The 26,015-nt window shown below is 33.6% G+C and overlaps 1 protein-coding gene across 1 annotated transcript in view; it reads left to right on the forward strand.

Annotated features, from left to right (window-relative positions):
• LOC127737692 (protein EFR3 homolog A-like) overlaps positions 1 to 20,766 on the forward strand; it is a 116,398-nt gene extending 95,632 nt beyond the window's left edge. Inside the window, exons 17-21 of the mRNA XM_052248551.1 lie at positions 2,165 to 2,298; positions 10,513 to 10,598; positions 13,460 to 13,508; positions 16,282 to 16,391; positions 17,211 to 20,766. Of these exons, the coding sequence (XP_052104511.1) occupies positions 2,165 to 2,298; positions 10,513 to 10,598; positions 13,460 to 13,508; positions 16,282 to 16,391; positions 17,211 to 17,354 (523 nt within the window). The 3' untranslated portion in view covers positions 17,355 to 20,766. The remainder of the gene's footprint in view (positions 1 to 2,164; positions 2,299 to 10,512; positions 10,599 to 13,459; positions 13,509 to 16,281; positions 16,392 to 17,210) is intronic.
• The last annotated feature ends 5,249 nt before the right edge of the window (positions 20,767 to 26,015 follow it).

The following is a 26,015-nucleotide window of genomic DNA, read 5'->3' on the forward strand; positions in this document are numbered from 1 at the left end:
CTTCGTTCAAACTTTGACAAGTGAGTATATTTTACAAATGTCAAGTTGTTTTGCATATTCCCGTTAAATCCAAGTGCTAATATGGATCAGCAGGTCAAGGTTGACTGTTTCGTGTATTCTTATTACAAACACAAAAATACACCATGCTCCTGGTATACAGTTGTCAATATGGACGGGTATAAGACGGACGACATTTTGTGGCAAGCGTTGGATTTGGTAGAAGAGACTAAAGATAAAGGCAATATTATAACCCAAAGTACTTACCTGTATCAGTCTAATAAAGGTAATCATAACTGTATTTTATATCTTACGATTTTATCAAAAACAAAAGCCCCCTCCCTCATCTCGAGAATAAACAAACATTCATATTCGAAAATATTAAGGAATAGGTGTGTCTGCATTAGAAACCCGACTACAAGACACGCTAAACATACAATATTTAAAATTGAGGAACTCCCTTTTTTGAGGGGCAATCAGGGGCTGATCCAGCCGGGGGTTCCCAACTCGAGAAAAAAGGGGGGGGTCCAACCATTCAAATGCATTGATCTTTTAAATAAAAGTCGGGTCCAACCCGCGGAACCCCCAACCCCGGATCGGCCACTAGGTAACCAGGGGAGGGGTGTCCGGGAGTTAGAATCCCAATTTTTTTTAAAGATCAATGCTTTAGAATAGAGACATATGACTGGGATAAAAAAAATACCTTCAAGCAAAAAAGAAGTTAAAGGATTAGTTTTGTATTCCATATAGATGCTTATTGGAATTTCCTAAAATGTGTGTTTTTTTTAATATCATGAAACAATTTGTAGTGAACACTATTAGTAATTTCTTATAATCATAATCAATTTCTATTGTTACGAATAACAATGGGCTTTGTTTGCGGGATGTAGAAGCAGGGGTTTCCAGAAACCCCGCTCGTCACACCCTGTGGTCAAAATCCATTGTTATTCGTAACAATAGATCTATTCAATTTAACCTTGTTTCAGAAATAGAAACTATGAAGTATAACAATAGAACTGGGGTGTAAGTTCTATTAACATTTGAGAAGTTATAGGGTCTGTCAGACACCTACTTCCTGTTCTATTAACATTTGAGAAGTTATAGGCTCTGTCAGACACCTACTTCCTGTTCTATTAACATTTGAGAAGTTATAGGCTCTGTCAGACACCTACTTCCTGTTCTATTAACATTTGAGAAGTTATAGGGTCTGTCAGACACCAACTTCCTGTTTTCCTATACTTTCCTTTAAGAGTTGGGGTATGCTTGTCATTTCTTTCCATAACTTCTGCTGTCTTAAGTAGGCAGTATATAATGATCTATATGTCTTCTTGTCAGATCATTTGTTATTCTGTCCTTCTTTCGTATCAGCAACTCCTCTTGATCGGCTTGACAGAAGTATCTTTCACTGAATCTTACGCACATGATATTCTTTTGTACCTTCTATTTCATTTCTTCATCTGAATGATTTCTGGGATTCACTTTTGGATTCCATGGACATGATCAATGTCATATACGCATACTAACTCCTAAACTTCCTGCCTGTGCTTCATACAATGTATCAAAACTTTTTCATAATGACAAATAATGCTATTATGCAACTCCAATTTAGTTTTTTGATTAAAATTTGAATAGCTGCTAATCATGCTAATCCTGTGACACAATGATATATATAAATTTTAATTAAATGATTTGAATCTTATTTGTATATACCTGTCTTTTTAATAAATGATTTGGATCTATTGTTCCTACTTTTTTACTGAGTCAGTATTTGTTAAAGCTACCCATCCAGTGACATAATGATATGTATTTGTAAAAGCTACCCATCCAGTGACATAATGATATGTATTTGTTAAAGCTACCCATCCAGTGACATAATGATATGTATTTGTTAAAGCTACCCATCCAGTGACATAATGATATGTATTTGTTAAAGCTACCCATCCAGTGACACAATGATATGTATTTGTTACAGCTACCCATCCAGTGACACAATGCTTTGTATTTGTTACAGCTACCCATCCAGTGACACAATGCTTTGTATTTGTTACAGCTACCCATCCAGTGACACAATGATATGTATTTGTTAAAGCTACCCATCCAATGACACAATGATATGTATTTGTTATAGTTAGCCATGCAGTGACACAATGCTTTGTATTTGTTACAGCTACCCATCAAGTGACACAATGAGAGATGAATGGTTGTTTGATCAGGTCATGTTACAGGAGTTATTGGTTGAATGTGGACAAGATGCTTCACGTCTTAATGTCTCTTTGGCACAGAAACCATTCAGTGCAATGGGTAGGTATTTTGATGTTTTTTTCGGATCATGGATAGTAATACTTTCACTACAAACCAGTAAAAGTCTGAAATGGCCTATATTTGTACTCGACTGAACTGATTTTTACTCGACCAGTCTGAATTGGTCTGAAATTTACTTGATATTACTCGACTGTAGTCTGAACCATACTAAACAGTCTGAACTTGTACTCGACCAGTACTTAACCATTTTATACGAGTCTGAACCATACTCGACATAGTCTTAACCATTCTCGACCAAGTCTGAACCATGCTCGACCTAGTCTGAACCATACTCGACCTAGTCTGAACCATACTCGACCAAGTCTTAACCAACCTAGACCTATTTTTTGTATCTATCTATATTATTTTTTCATTAATTTAGGAACTGTTATTCATATATATATATATATAAAATGTATATCACATTTAAAATTGAAATAAAACAAGGTGATCAAATTTCTGGTTGGATTAAAAAAATATCATGTAATAAATTAAGTTCGTTAAATGAATTTTTATATACATGATATCATGTTCACATTGATTTATGCACATCAAAAATACTAGAACTTTCAACCATTATTCAAATATCTTAAATGTTATTCAATTTTTTTTTTATCAAAATAAATATAAAATAGTATATAAAGGAACTTAATAAATGTTAAAATTGACACCTTTGTTTTGTAAAACCAAAAATTTAATATAATAATAATAATAAAACTTACATAGCAATCCTGCATGATAACCTTTTAAAAAAGGATATGTATTCCAAAGTTGCAGTAGAAATTTATTTTAATTAAATTTAAATACGTTTTGTCAAAATTAAAGACATGGCATACAAGAAGCAGTTTAATAAGGTTTAATGGTTTAATTACCTCAACACAGGTGTTTTACAGGTAAAAAGAAAACCCTATATTTCTTAAACTCGTGTATTACTTATCTAGTGAATTCAAAAAGCCTTGTTATTTAAGTTTTACAGGATGTTGTAATTTTCAATGGATGTTATTTAAAATTTATTACTCTCTGACCAGGTGTGATCTTTTTAATCAGTGTGGGTCAAGCAGGATGTATTACTTTATAGTTTACCCCTAATCAGAAGAAAAATTTTATTCCTTTCTTTAATTTTTTTATCCCTTTTAAAATATATATATATATCCCAAATTATAAATAGGAATAGATATATTTCTGATATAAGGTTAAACAATGTCAGTGATTTTGTTGGCTGTTGTTACCTCGCGCTCATTAAAAAGATAGTTATATAACTATTGTATGTAACCATGAAACCCAAGTACAGAAAGTCACAGGACAGAAAGTCACAAATTTGATAGGACAAAAAGTCACAAATAATTTGTATACAATTGTTTGAATATTTATGAGAAAGATCTTGAAATATTTACTTTTTATTACACATATTCATTTTACAGTTTAGAAAATTGTTCATAAGATTTAATTTGATAAATAAAGATTTATAGAATTTTAATCATGCAAAGGATATATTTCTTAGAACCATGAAGCCATTTAAGTACCAAGACATTGTAACATTTTGTTTTCTTAACAATTATTTGATCATTATTGATATTGTTTCAAGAAAAATACAAAAATGTTTTTTTAAAAATAAGTGTTTTATTGTTCAAAGAAAAATAATCTCAAAACTGAATTGTGACTTTTTGTCCTGTGACTTTCTGTCCTACATTCGCTTTTATTTAGGAATTTAGGAAAATCAAGTTTTGTTTTAAAAAAAAACGCATGCCAAACAAAAAGCACCTTATTTTTAATAAGGTTTTATTACCCTCAGTATAGGTGTGGTTGTCAGGTAAAAAAAGTCTTTTATTTAACAAGACTCAGACTTTAAAATTAGATAATTTAACTATCTCGATTTGCCAAATCTAAGAGGATCATGTATTATTAAAGAATGTAAAAAAATGTTTTTATATATATCTTTATTTAATTGTGGCTGTTGTCATGTGAGTTAAAGAGAAAGTTATTTAAAAAATCAAAATTATAAAGAAGAGGTTATTTGGTCAAGTATGGTTCAGACTGGTCGAGTATTGTTCAGACCTTTGGTCGAGTATGGTTCAGACTGAAAAAATAGGTCGAGAGCTGGTCGAGTACTGGTCCAGACTGGGTTAAGACTGTTTCAGACTGGTCGAGTAATAGTTGAGACTATTTTCAATAGCAAAGATAAGGGTCAAGTACAAATCAGTACAGTCGAGTATGGTTAAGACTGGGTCGAGTAATATTAAGTAAAATTCAGACCAATTCAGACTGGTCGAGTAAAAATCAGTACAGTCGAGTACAGATATAGGCCATTTCAGACTTTTACTGGTTTGTAGTGTTTGGTACTTTAGGTAGATGCTTAGAAACTTTAGTGACTTTGAAGATGCTCTATTTAATATACTAATAGAAATTAATTTGCCTGACAGATTTGGTTTTACATTCAGATAGAGCTACAAATTTAGCAATTTCAAGAGTTTGTCCAAGGGCTTTCATTAGTCTTATTCAACACTGTGATAGGAATAGAAATGAACATAACATACTAAGAATGATTAATTCATTGAAAAAACTCGTATTTATATTGTTCTTTATTTAGTTAACAATTGTATATAGAAATAAACATATTATATACAATGTCCAAGATCATTAGCAAGTAAATTATAGATAATATTGTGTGTGAAGGTGCATGTCTGTTGGAGGTGGAGGTTTCACTGATTTTACTGTAATTTGTTTTATAACAGCATGATTGTTGTGTTTTATTAGAAGTTATTATTGAACTACATGTATTTGCTATGACAACCATGTAAAGTTAATTAGCTAGATTGATACTTTGTTCTAGGTGAGGAAGGTAAACCATTATATTTGTTTTGCGTTTCTTTCTTAACAAATTTAACAAACTTCACTTACATGACTGATTTTGTTGTAGTTAGAAACAGTTTGAATTCCCTTATCCACAAACAAATCCACTAGGCAAAAAACAATGAATAGAGCACTATAACTTTTAGATGATGGATAAAGATCCATGTGTGAATTTTTAGATAATGGATAAAGATCCGTGTGTTAACTTTTACATGATGGATAAAGATCCATGTGTAAACTTTTAGATGATGGATAAAGATCTGTGTGTGAACTTTTAGATGATGGATAAAGATCCATGTGTTAACTTTTAGATGATGGATAAAGATCCGTGTGTAAACTTTTTGATGATGGATAAAGATCCATGTGTAAACTTTTAATGAAATTTGTTGAGAAATATAGATGTTATTAAGATAGTGATGGTATTATCTATTTGTAAGATATAGTTACCTCTTGTTGTCTTAGATTTTTATTATTCAGGTATAAACTGAATGAGTTGAGGAGGTGAGACATTTCAGTATGTCTACTCTTGTTGCCTTAGATCTTTGTTATTCTTGTACATGTATTAATTGAGTTAGTAAAAGATATGAAACATTTCAGTGTGTCTAATCTTGTTGTCTAAATTCATTATACCTTCAGTAAGTTTCCTTAGATCTTTATTTTTTAGGTATAAACTGAGTGAACTAAGCTAGGAGGTGAGACATTTCAGTGTGTCTGCTCTTGTTATCTTAGATTTTTATTATTCAGGTATAAACTGAGTGAGTTGAGCTAGTAGGTGAGACATTTCAGTATGTCTACTTGTTACCTTAGATCTTTATTATTCAGGTATAAACTGAAGGAGCTAAGCTAGGAGGTGAGACTTTCAGTGTTTCTACTCTTGTTGCCTTAGAGCTTTAGTATTTAGGTAGTAACTGAGTGAATTAAGCTAGGAGGTGAGACATTTCAATGTGTCTACTCTTGTTGCCTTGTATCTTTATTATTCAGGTATAAACTGAATAAGTTGAGGGTTGAGACATTTCCGTGTGTCATCTCTTGTTGTCTTGTATCTTTATTATTCAGGTATAAACTGAATAAGTTGAGGGTTGAGACATTTCAGAGTGTCTACTCTTGTTGCCTTGTATCTTTATTATTAAGGTATAAACTGAGTAAGTTGAGGGTTGAGACATTTCAGTGTGTCTACTCTTGTTGTCTTGTATCTTGATTATTCAGGTATAAACTGAGTAAGTTGAGGGTTGAGACATTTCGGTGTGTCTACTCTTGTTGCCTTGTATCTTTATTATTAAGGTATAAACTGAGTAAGTTGAGGGTTGAGACATTTCAGTGTGTCTATTCTTGTTGCCTTGTATCTTTATTATTCAGGTATAAACTGAGTAAGTTGAGGGTTGAGACATTTCAATGTGTCTACTCTTGTTGCCTTGTATCTTTATTATTAATGTATAAACTGAGTAAGTTGAAGATTGAGACATTTCAGAGTGTCTACTCTTGTTGCCTTGTATCTTTATTATTCAGATATAAACTGAGTAAGTTGAGAGTTGAGACATTTCAGAGTGTCTACTCTTGGTGTCTTGTATTTTTATTATTCAGGTATAAACTGAGTAAGTTGAGGATTGAGACATTTCAGAGTGTCTACTCTTGTTGCCTTGTATCTTTATTATTCATGTATAAACTGAGTAAGTTGAGGGTTGAGACATTTCAGAGTGTCTACTCTTGTTGTCTTGTATTTTTATTATTCAGGTATAAACGGAATGAGTTGAGGAGGTGAGACATTTCAGTGTGTCTACTATTTTTGCCTAAGATCTTTATTATTCATGTATAAACTGAGTGAGCTAAGCTAGAAGGTGAGACATTTCAGAGTGTCTACTCTTGTTGTCTTAGATCTTTATTATTTAGGTATAAACTGAGTGAGCTAAGCTAGAAGGTGAGACATTTCAGATTGTCTGCTCTTGATGTCTTAGATCTTTATTATTTAGGTATAAACTGAGTGAGCTAAGCTTGGAGTTGAGACATTTCAGTGTGTCTGCTCTTGTTGTCTTAGGTCTTTGTTATTCAGATATAAACTGAGTGAGGTGAGGATCTGAGACATTTTATTGTTTCTACTTGTGTTGTCTTAGATCTTAATTTAAAGAAACTATACAAATGAATTAAAAGTATTTTTTATCTGAATGTGGTGAGATCTTATTATTTTTGTCACTTTTAACATAATTGAGTGAAAAGTAAAATAACAAAAATACCGAACTCCGAGGAAAATTCAAAACGGAAAGTCTGTTGTCAAATGGCAAAATCAAAAGCTCAAACACATCAAACGAATGGATAACAACTGTCATATTCTTGACTTGATACAGGCATTTTCTTATGTAGAAAAGGGTGGATTAAATTTGGTTTTATAGCTAGCTAAACATCTCACTTGTTATTATGAAAGGACTATTTAGAAGGCCATTTTAGAATTTGGTGTGCATATTGACATAAAAAATGGTTAGCTCTACATTGTCATTTTGATTAAGCTATTACTTTTTTAGCTCACCTGGCCCGAAGGGCCAAGTGAGCTTTTCTCATCACTTGGCGTCCGTCGTCCGGCGTCCGGCGTCGTCCAGCGTCGTCCGTCGTCGGCGTTAACTTTTTACATTTTGAACTTCTTCTAGAGAACCACTGAATGGAATGAAACCAAACATGGCATGAATGTTCCTTATGAGGTGCTGACCAAGTGTTGTTACTTTGTAGCCGATCCATCATCCAAGATGGCCGCCAGCGGGGGACTTAGTTTAACATAGGACCCTATGGGAAATGCATACAAATGACTTCTTTTAGAGAACCACTGAATGGAATAAAACCAAACATGGCATGAATGTTCCTTATGAGGTGCTGACCAAGTGTTGTTACTTTGTAGCCGATCCATCATCCAAGATGGCCGCCAGCGGGGGACTTAGTTTAACATAGGACCCTATGGGAAATGCATACAAATGACTTCTTTTAGAGAACCACTGAATGGAATGAAACCAAACATGGCATGAATGTTCCTTATGAGGTGCTGACCAATTGTTGTTACTTTGTAGCCGATCCATCATCCAAGATGGCCGCCAGCGGGGGACTTAGTTTAACATAGGACCCTATGGGAAATGCATACAAATGACTTCTTTTAGAGAACCACTGAATGGAATAAAACCAAACATGGCATGAATGTTCCTTATGAGGTGCTCACCAAGTGTTGTTACTTTGTAGCCGATCCATCATCCAAGATGGCCGCCAGCGGGGGACTTAGTTTAACATAGGACCCTATGGGAAATGCATACAAATGACTTCTTTTAGAGAACCACTGAATGGAATAAAACCAAACATGTCTTGAATGTTCCTTATGAGGTGTTGACCATGTGTTGTTACTTTGTAGCCGATCCATCATCCAAGATGGCCGCCATTGGGGAACTTAGTTTAACATAGGACCCTATGGGAAATACATACAAATGTCTTCTTTTAGAGAACCACTGAATGGAATGAAACCAAACATGGCATGAATGTTCCTTATGAGGTGCTGACTAAGTGTTGTTACTTTGTAGCCGATCCATCATCCAAGATGGCCGCCAGCGGGGGACTTAGTTTAACATAGGACCCTATGGGAAATACATAAAAATGTCTTCTTTTAGAGAACCACTGAATGGAATGGAACCAAACATGGCATGAATGTTTCTTATGAGATGCTGACCAAGTGTTGTTACTTTGCAGTCGGTCCATCATCCAAGATGGCCGCCAGCGGGGGACTTAGTTTAACATAGGACCCTATGGGAAATACATACAAATGTCTTCTTTTAGAGAACCACTGAATGGAATAAAACCAAACATGGCATGAATGTTCCTTATGAGGTTCTGACCAAGTGTTGTTACTTTGTAGCCGATCCATCATCCAAGATGGCCGCCAGTGGGGGACTTAGTTGAACATAGGACCCTATGGGAAATACATACAAATGTCTTCTTTTAGTGAACCACTGAATGGAATGAAACCAAACATGGCATGAATCTTCCTTATGAGATGCTGACCAAGTGTTGTTACTTTGTAGCCGATCCATCATCCAAGATGGCCCCCAGCGGGGGACTTAGTTTTACATAGGACCCTTTGGGAAATACATAAAAATGTCTTCTTTTAGAGAACCAATAAATGGAATGGAACCAAACATGGCATGAATGTTCCTTATGAGATGTTGACCAAGTGTTGTTACTTTGCAGCCGATCCATCATCCAAGATGGCCGACAGCGGGGGACTTAGTTTAACATAGGACCCTATGGGAAATACATACAATTGTCTTCTTTTAGAGAACCACTGAATGGAATTGAACCAAACATGGCATGAATGTTCCTTATGAGTTGCTGACCAAGTGTTGTTACTTTGCAGTCGATCCATCATCCAAGATGGCTGCTAGGGGGGGGGGGGCTTAGTTTAACATAGGACCCTATGGGAAATACATACAAATGTCTTCTTTTAGAGTACCACTGAATGGAATGAATCCAAACATGGCATGAATGTTCCTTATGAAGTGCTGACCAAGTGTTGCTACTTTGTTGCCGATTTACTGTTCAAGATGGCCACCAGGATATTTTATTAAATAACGGGACCAATATTAATCAAAATTTGGCCTCAATCATTATTTGGGTATCTGTTATGATTTTTATCTATCTTTACATGTTTTCTAAAACCAAAGTAGAGTCAGGTGAGCGACACAGGCTCTTGAGAGCCTCTAGTTTTATTGAAAACTCAATATTATCCAAATGAATGCAGAACATTTAAGATAAAAGATTACTCTGTCCTTTCAAAACATTTACCTAATATTCCTTTAACTAACTGGCATTAATCACTGCTATATCAGCATGCATATACCTTGGTACAATTGATTGACACATATATATAGCATGTATTATCTCATTGATGTATATAGCTGGTTATTTGTATTTTCATTTTTAACCAGGTGGAAGTTAAAATAGTTATAGGCATTTAATTAAATATTGAAGTATCTTTTTGTAAGCAAAATAGATCAAAGTATTTAAAACTTCTCAATTTTTCAATCATGTATACTGTCAAAGTTTATTATTTCAGAAAATATTTAGTGAACAAAGGACTTTTTAGAGTTTTCTTATTGTTTTGTTATCTTGTCTGAAAAGCTGATTATTTTACAGTTCTCGGGAAATTTGAGATCAACAGATCATAAATATTATTGCAGGGCTTCTGCTCATTGCTGAGTGAGGATATACAGGGAAATTATTCTAGTTCTTTTGAGATTAAAACACTCACTTTTTATATGAGTTTTAAGGACTATAAAAAGTAGTTTTACCTGTTTTAAAAGAAATTGTTGGCGTATGCTAGTTTTTTTTGTTGCTTTATTATAGATGTGGGTACAAGTGGCAGTGCCAGTGACATAGGATCTATACAGCTTGAGGTAGAGAGTGCTGAAACTTCACCAATGGTGTCCAGGGTAAGTGTAACATAGGATCTATACAGTTTGAGGTAGAGAGTGTAGAAACTTCACCAATGTTGTCTAGGGTAAGTGTAACATAGCATCTACACAGTTTCTGTAGAGAGTGCTGAAACTTCACAAATGGTGTCTAGAGTAACTGTAATATAGGATCTATACAGTTTGAGGTAGAGAGTACTAAAACTTCACCAAGGGTGTCTAGGGTAAGTGTTACATTGGATCTATACAGCTTGAGCTAGAGAGTGCTGAAACTTCACCAAGGGTGTCTAGGGTAAGTGTTACATAGGATCTATACAGTTTGTGGTTGAGAGTGTTGAAACTTCACCAATGGTGTCCATGGTAAGTGTTACATTGGATCTATGCAGCTTTAGGTAGAGAGTGCTGAAATTTCACTAATGATGTCTAGGGTAAGTGTAACATATGATCTAAACAGCTTGAAGTAGAGAGTGCTGAACTATCACCAATGTTGTCTAGGGTAAGTGTAATATAGCATCTACACAGTTTCTGTAGAGAGTGCTGAAACTTCACAAATGGTGTCTTGGGTAACTGTAATATAGGATCTATACAGCTTGAGGTAGAGAGTGTTGAAACTTCACCAATGGTGTGTAGGATAAGTGTAACATTGGATCTATACAGTTTGAGGTAGAGAGTGCTGAAACTTCACCAATGGTGACTAGGGTAAGTGTTACATTGGATCTATACAGTTTGAGGTAGAGAGTGCTGAAACTTCACCAATGGTGTCTAGGGTAAGTGTTACATTGGATCTATACAGTTTGAGGTAGAGAGTGCTGAAACGTCACCAATGGTGTCTAGGGTAAGTGTAATAGGATCTATACAGTTTGAGGTAGAGAGTGCTGAAACTTCACCAATGGTGTCTAGGGTAAGTGTTACATTGGATCTATGCAGCTTGAGGTAGAGATTGCTGAAACTTCACCAATGGTGTCTGTGTAAGTGTTACAAAGGATCTATACAGCTTGAGCTAGAGAGTGCTGAAACTTCACCAATGTTGTCTAGGGTAAGTGTTACATAGGATCTATACAGCTTGAGGTAGAGAGTGCTGCAACGTCAACAATGGTGTATAGGGTAAGTGTAACATAGGATTCATACAGCTTGAGGTAGAGATTGTTGAAACTTCACCAAGGGTGTCTAGGGTAAGTGTTACATAGGATCTATACAGCTTGGGGTAGAGAGTACTGAAATGTCACCGATGGTGTCCAAGGTAAGTGTAACATAGGATTTATACAGCTTTAGGAAGAGAGTGTTGAAACTTCACCAAGGGTGTCTAGGGTAAGTGTTACATAGGATCTATACAGCTTGAGGTAGAGAGTGCTGAAATGTTACTGATGGTGTCTAGGGTAAGTGTAACATAGGATTTATACAGCTAGTACCGTATATCGGTTTTTTCCGCTTGTGTTTAATTTTCGCTTTGTTTGCGGTAGCTAAAGAAATGCGAAAATTTTACCCTGGGTAAATTTCCCTGCATATTCCAAGATTTATCAAAATTTGAAAGTTGTATACAATTTACTACTAATTATGGAGTCTTTTGTGTTGTTCAACAGATCACAAGAATGAGTATACTTAATTACAATCTCTGTTTTCATGATAATTAAATTGGCTTAACATACGTGTCACACCTTTTTAAAACACAGCAATCAGATGTTAATTAGTGACGAGCTATTGTATTGATAGGTGTCATAACCCAAACAATAAAAATTAGAATAAAAATAAATCACTTTTACACGGTTATTTGTATATCTGTATTGATCAGATTTCTATTTGTAGCATGCCCCAATGTTCATAATTTACGTTCCTTAAAAGTTCTCTAAATTGTGTAATTTAGTTTGTATTTATTTGTGATCGATTATCTGTCGGCCAACAAATGTGTGTTTTTCACATCTTAACAATGCTAAACAGTTATATTTTCGCGTGTATTTTCCCATTCAGCGAAAATTATACACAGTGAAAATTTAACCTGCACATTTTTGTCATGAAATCGCGAAAAAAGCCGACGCGAAAAAACCCCGATATACGGTAATAAGAGAGTGCTGAAACTTTACCAATGGTGTCTAGGGTAAGTGTAACAAAGGATCTTAACAGCTAGTGAAAAAGAGTGCTCGAACTTCACCAAGGGTGTCTAGGGTAAGTGTTACATAGGATCAATACAGCTTGAGGTAGAGAGTGTTGAAACGTCACCAATGGTGTCTAGGGTAAGTGTAACACAGGATCTATACAGCTTGAGGTAGAGATTGCTGAAATTTTACTCCTGGTGTCTAGGGTTAGTGTAACAAAGGATCTATACAGCTTGAGGTAGAGAATGCTGAAACGTCACCAATGGTGTCTAGGGTAAGTATTACACAGGATCTATACAGCCTGAGGTAGAGAATGCTGAAACTTTACCTATGGTGTCTAGGTTAAGTGTAACAAAGGATCTATACAGCTTGAGGTAGAGAGTACTGAAATGTCACCGATGGTGTCTAGGGTAAGTGTAACAAAGGATCTATACAGCTTGAGGTAGAGAGTGCTGAAACGTCACCAATGGTGTCTAGGGTAAGTGTAACACAGGATCTATACAGCCTGAGGTAGAGAATGCTGAAACTTTACCAATGGTGTCTAGGGTAGGGGTAATATTGGATGACTCCTTAAAGGAATTTTGCCTTTCAATAATAATTTGTTAGCAGTTTTCAAGTTTTTGTTTATTGTTTTGAAAATTTGAATAAATATGTAAACAGGAAAATGAATGGTCAGCAATAGAAGATGTATTTTTAACAGGTGAGTTATTCAGCTCTTGTGAGCCTTTATTCCAATTAGAAGAAGGGATTACCTCTTGGCTATGAAAATGTACTTTATTGTTATTTTTGCAGAAATCTGTGAAAGAGGAAATTACTGTTGAGTCATTAAAGAAAATGTTGGGTAAGTTAACTTGTAGGTTATTTGTTAATATCTCTCTTTGTATTGACTCTATTTGCTGAAACCTATTGGAATTTTGGGTCGTCAATTCTCCTCAACTTAGTACTTTTTTTGACTTCTGAGTATTTTTAGTCAACCTTCACTGATGAGTCTTTTGTAGACAAAATGCGCATCTAGCGTAAACATTTTTAAGCCTGGTTAAAAATGACTGCAATATTTGATGACATAGTAGGAAACCTACAGCATATTAAAAGGAGATAACAGATGAAAGGCATGTCTGGCATACAAATTTGAAGCCTGGTATCTATGATGAGTTGATTAACAAGCACTGGGTTAACTCTTTGTATAAGAATTTATTCTGAAAATTGATTTTTAACCGGATTTTCGAAGGAAAAATCGGTTATTGATTTGGGGATGTACGCCGGGCTGGCGGCTGCCAAACAGTGTCCCTAACATATTCAAATTTAGATATGTTGTTCCCTGTGACTAAATGAAGGTTCAGTTCAATTTTCACGACTTTAGCTTTTCTCGTTGTTGAGTTATGGGCCCTTTCCAGTAGCCAAAAGTGATACTTATTATGTGATTGAGTTATTTCCCTTTGAAAAGAAATGGTTAATTATATATATAAAGTTTGATTACACTTACAGATAAGTTTTATAGATATTTAAAAGACATTGTATTAATGATAAATGACATTTTGGATTATTTTTTTCTTTTCTTTGGTAAATTGTTTGAAGAATTTTGTGGTAGGTTTGTTTGTTTTTCTGTATAAACTCATTTTCTGAATGCTATATATATATATATATATATATATATATATATATTTTGATGAGGTGAACTCCTTTAAAAACTAAGCTTATATTGTCTATTAATAAACATATATTTAGATTTCTGATTTTGGGCCCAGTTTTCAAGTTGTATTGTATTTGATTTCAACCAAAATTGAATATATATAGGGTTCTTTGAAATGCTGAATCTAAACCTGTATTTATTTTCATTATTAATTAGATTATACCACATTTAGGTCCAAAGGGTCCTAAATAAAAATTTTGTTTAATTTCATCAAAAATTGAATTCTTGGGGTTCTTTGATATGCTGATTCTAACAATGTTTTAGTGGTTAAATCATATCGAATTTTATTGATTATAATTTGAAAATAGATATAACATCATATCTAATTTTAGAGAACTATTTTTTAGTGGTTAAATCATATCTAATTTTAGAGAACTATTTGTATATCATTTATTCAGTTTGAGTTATTTCCCTTTGAACAGAAAATTAATAAGTATATGGATAAAGTTAAACTGTGTTTCATTTCAACATAAATTAAATATATATAGGGTTCTTTCAAATGCTGAATCTAAACCTGTATTTAAATATTGGATTTTTGGGCCAAGTTTTCAAGTCAGTCCAAATCAGGGTCCAAAATTAAACTTTGTTTGATTTCAACAAAAATTGAATTTATGGGGTTCTTTGAAATACTGAATCTAACCATGTATTTAGAGATTTTGGATTTTGGGCTCCTTTATCAAATTGGTCCACATTGAGGTCCAAAGGGTCCTAAATTAAACTTTTGTTTGATTTCATAAAAAATTGAATTATTGGGGTTCTTTGATATGCTGATTCTAACAATGTGCTTAGATTTTGGATATTGGACTATAATAGGTAAATGTCCAATTTCAAATTTTTCAGTTCTTTGACCACATTCATTTTGTGTCACAAACCTATGCTGTGTCAAATATTCAAACAATCCAAATTCAGAGCTGTTTTAAGCTTAAATGTAGTGTCCATACTTGCTCAACTATTCAGGGTTCGACCTCTGCAGGAAATCCGGTTTGCTGTCACTCTGATAGCCTCTTATTCTGACACATTATAGCACATGTGGTATACTTATAGTACATCAAATAAGTGCTGACTGCACAAAAGGAGTGCCTTACTACAGGTAACAAAAGAACACAGTTAAATACTTTATTTTTTTAACGGGGCACATCTAAATATTTAACCCAGGATTTATGTATACCAGCCAGTGTCGGCAAACAGACAAGGATTTCAGCATCTGACTTGTTTTCTCCCATATTTCATTTACTAGTGCTATGGGAATTTTATTGTTTAAATGCTAGATTTTCACCAGGACAGGAAATTTTAAAAAGTTGGTCTTAATTGAATGTTTAACAGCAGTTAAAAAAAGTTTAATTACTCCTTTAACTGAAAGGTAACAATGCATTTTCAGATGAGGACATATTTGCATATGTTTGGGTCAAGGAAGCATTGGAACTTATACAATGTAAAGATGTTAGCGGTGTGTTTATGAAAACTATTAAAGAAATAACAAATTTGGTGAAAATTAACTTGGGCTGTGCCCGGGAAAATGATCTATATCAATATTGGCAATGCATTAAATTTATTCATCTTATTTTTTTTGTAAGTTATATTTGTTTGGTGATATTATCATGTTTATTGTTTTGACAAACCTATTCATTAAGGTCTGTCTAAGCCCTGTGTAAAAAATTGAAAGCAACACGTTTAATTATTTCATGCGTCCGAAGCGCTTTTCTGGATTTACCTTCATCAGGAACGCTCAAAGCCAAACATTTGAAATCCGAGGATGTATAAGTACCAAAACCGTTGAAGAGCTATATGACAAAAATACCTGAAATAAATAGCCAAATTCATCTAAAGTCAACTTTGCCTGAGGGAGTTGAAACCTTAGTTTCTTAATAATTTCTAAATTTAAAAACGGACAATGTGTAAATTGTTGTTTTCTTTATGTGTAAAGCTGAAGACAGTAGAGAGAAGAAGGAAGAAGAAGAGAAGAGACGACTTGAGATTGTACATACCTTTAGGACAGCACCATTTGAAGAAATAGTAGCTCGTTCTGAGGCCAAGGTAAACAAATTGTACAGAGATATTAAGATAACACAAATGAAGACTATTAATCATGGGGAACTAAGTACTGGTTTACATCTGTCTGCCTGTAATACAGTTCTGTTGCATTTTTCTCAGCCACTGCTAGTAATTATTTCCCCCTTTTTGAATTTACCTTTGAGTTTGGTATATGAAATTGTCATCACATTTTTGTTATCCAGTATAAGTCTTATCTTCTGGATATATGCTGGGTGTAATTCATGAGCACTGCTTGACAGTTCATAGTCTTTTTCATTGATTTAGTGACAATATGTGAACCATGATTAAATGTGTTAGACACAAATGCAAATTTCCTTTATGCTTTTTGTTAAGTCTGCGACAAACGTTGCAGAAACCAGATATAGGTTTCCTACATTCTCTTCTCAGCATCATCAACTTTTAGGTTTAGTATATAGTTAGTTTTCTTTAGACATCAATTAGTTTGTCTAACCTTCAAGGAGTTTTATGAAACGTAGACAGGAGCTTTTTTATGAAGTAAATAATATTTATTTTAACTTCTGTGTTTTACTGAAAGATAGACTACGTACAGTCTCGGGCTAAATATTTTTAGACAGCAATAACATTACTAATCCTTCTTTGAATGTTACTAAACTTGGACAAACACATTTTCATGATCAAGAAATGGCATCTGAAGAAAAACAAATTTACAAAATGTTTCCTTATATTACTGGTAAAAGGAGTTGGGTTTTTTGTTTAGATAATACTAGAACAATGTTTGCTAGACATACAAGTTTCCTAAATTAATTGTTTACTTAAACGTTTATTACGTTACTGTTTCAGTCCAATCATTTCCATAACAAACTAAGTGAGATTTTAGACATGGTATCCAAACCTCCAGAGAGTCCAGAGAGGAATAGGAAAGCATTTAGTGATAATGTTGTACCTGTGTATGATATGCAGTTTCCTGAATTATTTGTTTACTAATGGAACTCTGTTTACTATCGTATTCCAGATGTCAGATGTGTATGTTGACTGTTTATAGTGAGATTATAAAATGATATTGTAAGATAACATGTTGTCTAGAATAATTATATATCTGCAGTATATTAGTTGATTTATCAGGTAAACTGTTCATGGTGAAGGTAAAATGTATTGATTAACAAATTCAGAGTGGATTAAATACATATCTATTTTAACCACCTGTACAAAGTATATGTTAAGTGCCAATCTGCCTAAGAATCAGGTAGTGGTGAAAACATGACAAAAAAAACCCACTCAAGTTGACATTAATTTATGTTCAAATTGTATCATGGTGCACGAATATAACATTCGTTTCCTCTTCCTGTTCTGGTAACTCAAGATATAATTTGGTTGAAATGCACTAGAAATTAACAATTAAAGGGAGATAACTCTGTAATTTGCTATCATTCTAACCAAAAGTTATCTAGAGATTTCTCGAATTACCAGAACAGCAGAAACAAAAGACCTACCATTTCTAACTCAGGATGAGGGTAACTTCAAAATAGGATAGATTTGTCGGTGGGTTTTTTTCAGCCATGTTTTGAAATTTTTCTAAATTGCCTGATTCTTACAAAGACTGGCACTTAATGCCACTTATTACTAAGAACAATGTTAAGATGAAAAAGGTTTTGGTATAAAAAAAAGAAAAAGATACAAATTATTCAATTTTGGGGTGATCTTAGATTTATGTGATCTTTTGCCGTCACTAAACATTTGTTGTCTTTGTCTCTAAAACCTGTTGACCAGATTGTTCGTCTCTTAAAAGTGAAGACAAGGTTGATCAAAATTTGGCTTGAATGATTCATAGGATGCCTAATTTAAAATTTGTGCCTTTGTCCACACTAACCAACTATCATGGCTGCCCTGGCTAAAATATAGAAACAAGGATAACATGTAAGCTATTGTTTTATATTTTGAAAACTATAATAGAAAATGTGAATGGGACAAGTCCTAAAAATTCAATGTTTTCCTATTTTGCATTTCTATCAAAATTATCAGATGACTTCATATAGGAATATTTACCCTCTAATGACAATATTTGACCAAATGAAATGTTTTTGCTGATAGGAACTGTTAACAACAAACTGACCAGCAATTCAAGATCTATGAAAGTGCCAATATTACTGAAACCATAAATTGACATATTATAGGCGTAATGGATCTTAAATAACAATTATTGACTAATGCTAGCGGTTTTGCCTTTTATCTGAAATATAGTATAGACAGATAGACTGTGAAATCAAAAATGATCATCAAGACAAGATTTGCCAAATATATCATGTTACTTAAATTGTCAATTAACTGTTTATTAAAATATTCCACTTAATTTACTTTGTGTACTCATTATTCAAATTTGTGTTAAAAATATGTTTGCTTAAACCAAGGAATCAATTGGAACCATGTTTAATTTTGAATAATCCTTAGTGTGTAGATTTTAATGAATGATCCTTTTTTACTGTACAGTTTAATTAATGATCTTCAATATGTGTAGATTTTAATGAAAGATCTTCATTGTGTGTAGATTTTAATGAATGCTCTTTAGTGTGTGTAGATTTAAATGAATGATCATCAGTGTGTGCAGATTTAAATGAATGATCTTCAGTGTGTGAAGATTTTAATGAATGATCCTCAGTGTGTAGATTAAAATGAATAATCATCAGTGCATGTATATTTTAATAAATGATCCTCAGTGTGTGTAGATTTTAATTAATGATCCTCAGTGTGTGGATATTTAATGAATATTTCATAATAATAATGAATGAAATTTAGTGAGTGTAGATTTTAATGAATGGTCTTTTGTGTGTAGATATTAATGAATGATCAACAGTGTGTGTAGATTGAAATGAATTAGTGTGTAGATTTTAATGAATGATCTGTAGTGTGTGTAGATTTTAATGAATGATCTGTAGTGTGTGTAGATTTTAATGAATGATCTTCAGTGTGCAGATTTTAAAGATTGATCTTCAGTGTGTGTAGATTTTAATTTATGATTTATCGTCCAGTATGAATGGTTTATTAACCAACGGAAAAAAGATCTGTGGGTTAAAATTAAAGCGAATGCCAAATAACTATGTAGATAGAAAATTTTATCAGGGGGAAAGTTCAGAGTGTCAAGGTCTGCAGAACCTTATCCATCAAAACTGTCAATTAATTCTTCACTTGAGATATTGTCTTTCAATGAAGATTGTTATGATCTTTTCAACATTTTCGGTAGAAATGGATGCAGACAAAAGGAAAACAGAAAAATTAAAATCTACAAATCATAACATTAGTTGTTAAAATTGGTGACTGCTTGGGGGAGAGCCTTTTTGTTTTGAGGTTGGGCTTAGAAGAAAAATGTTATCATGGAACTCAAAGAAAAAACTATTTGCATAAATATCTTATCTGTGAAAAAAAATCAATACCAAAATAGAGCAATTAAGGCTCTTAAGTGCTACATTTTACCTTCATTTCAAATACTTCAGCTAGAATGGACATATATTTATTGTAGAGATTTGACATTGTGTAATCCTGCTTTGTACCATTGGGTGGATACTATTGCTGATAGCTTATTAGTCCATAGGAAGCTAACCTCTGGTAGGGGCTTGCTTTAAATAATATATTTTGTGAGTTTACTTCCACTTCATAGAAAATGCAATGGTACCAAAAACTGAGGTTGTAACTTAACTCAGGCAAAGTCGACCTTTGTTTTTGATGTTTTATTTAGGCCCTTTCTGTAATGTATTATTTTTTGGTTTCCAAAACTTTTGATCCTAGCCTGCCAGATAAATATGAAAAAATGGAGATCATCAATAATACAGCAGCACAAGACGAAAATAATCAAAAACCTCTACAGGGCAACATACAGTCTTCAACAATAAACTAGCTGTAAGGTTACTCTAAAAAGGGGTCATGCACCTGGAATTCTGTACCATCCTTATTTTTTTTACAATGTCTGATAATTGTAAAAACAAAGATACAGATTTCTATTTGCATGAATAGTTTCTGATAGAACAAAAATATTAATGGTATCTGTTTAATGTATTAATGGTATCTGTGTTTAATGTATTAACGGTATCTGTATTTAATGTATAAATGGTATCTGTATTAATGTATTAATGGTATCTGTGTTTAATGTATTAATGGTATCTGTGTTTAATGTATAAATGGTATCTGTATTAATGTATTAATGGTATGTGTTAAATGTATTAATGGTATCTGTGTTTAATGTATTAATGATATCTGTATTTAATGTATTAATGGTATCTGTGTTTAAAGTATTTATGGTATCTGTATTAATGTATTAATGGTATCTATTATAAATACATTGATGTTGTAATAATTAACGTAAATCAAATGTCAATAAAAGAAAAAAATATTAAAGTAAATTTTACTACTTTTTGAATTTTGATTGATTAGTGTGATACCTTCTATGTCTATGTCAGATGTGTTTTTATCAACGTTTCATAAAAACTGCAAAACCTCATAGTTCTTTTTCTACATGAATGTATTCACTTCATATATATAACATCATGAACTTTGTTTCACAATCTGTACTGACGTCAGTATATTTCAAAGTCACATTGAATCATCATCTTCATTGTGACATGCAGAACTTTGTCTCAAAATTTGAACTGACAGTACAAAATGAAGTTAAAAAATCCTTTAGATTTGCTATTATCCCCTTTCAATATGCTGTAGGTTAAGTTCACATACGTCATCCTGAATTGCAGTAATTTTTGAAATTACATATTAACTCATTATAGATACGAGGCTTAAAATATTTACGCCAGACGCGCACTTCCTCTACAAAAGACTCACCAGTGATGCTCGGATTAAAAACGCTAATAGGCAAAATAAAGTACACAGTTAAAGAACATTGAGGACCCAAAATTCCAAAATGTTTTGCTAAGTACAGGTAAGGTAATATTTATATAAAATTATTTGTTATAACCAAGGCTATCAAGTATGTTTTTGATCGATCTATCCATCCATCATTCAGTCTGTCAATGTAGAAACAAGGGGATGTAGTATGATTGCCAATGAGACCACTATCCACCAAAATTCAAATTAAGTGGATGTAAAATTTTGTCAATTTTGGTTTCCAGAATAATTGCATTCATAAACAATGACACCTTGTGAATAAACTCTTCATAGATACCAGGATTGAAATTGTGTATGCCAGACGCGCGTTTCGACTACAACAGATTCATCAGAGACGCTTGAATCAAAAAATTTGAAAAGGCCAAATAAAGTACGAAGTTGAAGAGCATTGAGAACTCCAAATTTCTAAAAATTTTGCCAAATACACCTTAGGTAATCTATTCCTAACGTAGAAACTCTTTTGTATTTCGAAAAATTCTAAGTTTTGTAAACAGTTAATTTATAATTATGACAATATCAATGATATTTCATGTCAACACAGAAGTGTTTACTACAGGGCTGGTGATACCCCGGGGGGAAAAACTACATCAGCAGTGGCAACGGCCCAGGGGTTGTAAATAAACTCATCATAGATAAAAGGATTGAAATTAAAAACGCCAGACGCGCGTTTCGTTTTCAAAAGATTCATAAAAGTGTTGCCAAATACAGCCAAGGTAATCTATTCCTGAGGTAGAAAATCCTTAGTATTTCGAAAAATTCTAAGTTTTGTAAGTAGTTTATTTATAATTATGACAATATCAATGATAATTCATGTCAACACAGAAGTGCTTACTACTGGGCTGGTGATACCCTCGGGGAGAAAAACTACATCAGCAGTGGCAACGACACAGGGGTTGTAAATAAACTCATCATAGATACAAGGATTGAAATTGAAAACGCCAGACGCGCGTTTCGTTTACAAAAGATTCATAAAAGTGATGCCAAAAACAGCTAAGGTAATATATTCCTGAGGTAGAAAATCCTTAGTATTTCAAAAAATTCTAAGTTTTGTAAACAGTTAATTTATAATTATGACCATATAAATGATAATTCATGTTAATACAGAATTGCTGACTACTGAGCTGGTGATACCCTCGGCGATAAAAACTCCACCAGCAGTGGCAACGACCGAGGGGTTGTAAATAAACTCATCATAGATTCCAGGATTGAAATTGTGAACGTCAGACGCGCGTTTCATCAGTGACGTACTATTAAAAAAAGTTAAAAAGGCCAAATAAAGTACGAAGATGAAGAGCATTGAGTACCCCAAATTCCTAAAAGTGTTGCCAAATACAGCTAAGGTAATCTATTCTTGAGATAGAAAATCCTTAATATTTCGAAAAAATTCGAAGTTTTGTAATTAAACAGTTGATTTATAATTATGACCATATCGATGATAATTCATGTCAACACAGAAGTGCTGACTACTGGGCTGGTAATAAATCGGGGGAATAATACTCCGCCAGCAGTGACATTGTCTGAACGCAACTTCTCTGAGTGCATTTTAAAGAAAGCTTTTATACTTAGTAGTAGTGTTGCAATCAGTAGTGTAGTTGACCATACTATTCCGCTATTTCGAATCAACTATTTTTACAGGACCTACTGTATTTTGACTATGTTTTTTAGTATTGTGACAACACCTTGTGAACTGAGACCATTTGATAGAAAGCTCTCCTAATGTGTAGTTGACAGTATTGTACAGTAATTTTTTTGTCTACAAAAGATTCATCAGTGACGCTCGAATAAAAAAGTTAAAAGGCCAAATAAAGTACGTAGTTGATAAGCATTTAAAGCCAGAAATTCCGAAAGAATTAGCCAAATACAGCTAAATTCCAATTGTAACCACAATCCCGTCATCTTTCCCCCGAATGAGACTTACCGAATTATCACCGGGTAACATGAGCAACACGACGAATGCAACATGTGGAGCAGGATCTGCTTACCCTTCCGGGGCACCTGAGGTCACCCAGGCTTTTGGTGGGGTTCGTGTTGCTCAGCCTTTAGTTTTCTATGCTGCGTTTTGTGAACTTGTTTATCTTTTGGTCTTTTTTTTACCATTGCGTTGTCAGTTTATTATTGACTTAAGAGTTTTTACAAATTACAACTAAGGTTATCTATTCTTGGGGTAAATAGTCCTGAAAGTTTCGAACAATTCAAAGTTTTGTTAACAGTTCATTTATAGATATGACAATATCAATGATACATTCGTGTGACGCACAGTTCATAATTCTATTGTGGTGTACATAGGAGGTGTCCGTTGTTATTCTTTGGTTTACATCTTGTAATGTACTTTTATATTATTTATTTATGTATTTCTCTGTCCTGAGTGTTCTTGCGTTTATTTGTACTGTATTCCTGTCATGTAATATTGTCATTTTAGCGGTATTTTTAGCATTGCCATATAAGCGGGAGGTTTGGCTAGCTATAAAACCAGATTCAACCCACCATTTTGTTCTTAAAATGTCCTGTACCAAGTCAGGAATATGGCAGTTGTTATCAAATAGTCCGTTTCTATGTATGTTGGCGTTTGTTTTTGTAGCAGTTAAGTGTTTCTGTTGTTCCGTTGTTTTCCTCTTATAGTTGATGTGTTTCCCTCGGTTTTGGTTTGTGACCGGGATTTGTTTCAGTTAAATCGATTTATGACTATTGAACAGCGGTATCCTACTGTTGCCTTTATATAATACTCTCGGGGAGGAAACCTCTCCCAGGAGTGACATCGACCCATTAGTTGTAATACATTTCTCGTCAAAGATACCAGGCTTGTAATTTTGTTCTATGTTTCTGAAAAAATTACGACTTGTGTTATCTATGACATATTCATTTAAATTATTGATCAAACTAAATTCATGTTTTGAAATAACATTAACAGAGAGGCGAAAGATACCAAAGGGACATTAAAACTCATAAGTCTAAAATAAACTGACAACGCCATGGCAAAAGAAAAAAAAAGATCAACAGATAAACAACGGTACACAAAACACAACATAGAAAACTTAAAACTGAGCAGCACGAAATCCACCTTAAACCAGACACGAATAGTTTCTACTCTGTTGATTATATTGGTACTTTAAATTTTACTAAGAACCCGTGATTTATTGATAAACCTTTATATTTATCATATGTAACAAATATCCGATAAATTGAAGTTTCGATACCTGATATGTAAAAAAAATAATGTTTCAACTTCTAGATAATGACTGTTGTTGCACGATTTGTAAACATGATACTGATTCAGTTATCAGTATAGAATTATTTATTATTTTGCGACTGTGTGTCAACACCGTTCTTGAAAATGTATATTAGTCATAATAGCGTTTAGCAACTATGCTCGATAGGATTGAATAGAATAGAATGATTTTATTTTCTAATGATCAGTTATTTGGGACATGAATTCATCGATCATCTTGACTGATATTTTTGTAAGGCAAAGTATTAGCACCTTGACAGTGAAGGTCTCATTGATGTTTCAGAACCGCGATGCTGCTTGGGTGTAACTATTTGTACAAGAAAACGGCACATTTGTGTCCATGCAGATATAGAAGGGAATTTTGTATTGATAATATTTTAATAATTTTTGATGAATGTCCAGTGGCCACTATCTCATGTCTATTCAGGACAGAAACATAAAGAAAGGAGAAAGATACCAAAGGGATATTCAAACTCATAAGTCGAAAACAAACTGACAATGCCAAGACAAAGAAAGAAAAACGACCAAAAGATAAATAACAGTATAAAAACACAAGACTGAGCAACACGAACCCAAACTAAAACCGGTTGTGATCTCAGGTGCTTCGGAAGGGAAAGCAGATCTTGCTTCACATGAGGTACCCGTCGTGTTGCTCATGTAAATAAACTCATCATAAACACCTGGAAAAAAAACCATTGTACGCCAGACGAGCGTTTCGTCTACAAAAGACTCATCAGTGACGCTCGAATAAAAAAAGTTATAAAAAAAGACAAATAAAGTACGAAGTTGAATAGCTTTGAGGATACAAATTTCACCTTTACCACTTGGGATCTTGGTTTAATAGCTTTATTGTAAGCAGCAACCCTCTATCAAGGAAACCATGAAAAGAAAGGCAAGTTGTAAAATATCATATCAACTTGGAGATATATACTCCATATGGAGTCACTGCTGGGATGTTGCTACATAGAAATGGAAAGTTCACAATTGGAAAGCTGAAATTATATCTTTTGTCGTAAAGTTTTGTTCTCAACTGACCCTAATTGTCAATTTTTAAATGTTAGTTAAGATATGTGGCAGACTTAACTATATTTGTTGTATCCTTTATTTCAAGTTCGATGGGATAGATTCGTTCAACATAGTTACCAAACTTTGAATAATTTAGTGAGAGGACATCATTTATGTAGCGGAACGTAAAGTTAATGAATAATGCTAGCTTCTTCTCATTCTTCATAAGAAGCTCCAGTATGAAGTAAGCCTCGTATGAATAAAGGAACAAGTCGGCCAGAAGAAGAGCACAGTTGGTTCCCATGTGAATGTCAATAGTTTGTAGAAAACAAACACGTCCCCTCAAAAAGCAAGCATCTTGAAGCAGCTTCAGAGACTTTTTTTTTAATCAGAATGATTTTTTATACAAAGTACGATTTATCCCTCCCTAAATCAAGATACTTGTCTTTTTATGTAACAAAGAAGGAACGATTCTTCCACCTTTTCTTTAAGTTTGGAAAAGGGGGCGCTAGTGTCAAAGGTAGAAAAGT

This window comes from Mytilus californianus, unplaced genomic scaffold, assembly GCF_021869535.1.
Source record: "Mytilus californianus isolate M0D057914Y unplaced genomic scaffold, xbMytCali1.0.p SCAF_1, whole genome shotgun sequence".
In the NCBI taxonomy this organism is placed as follows: domain Eukaryota; kingdom Metazoa; phylum Mollusca; class Bivalvia; order Mytilida; family Mytilidae; genus Mytilus; species Mytilus californianus.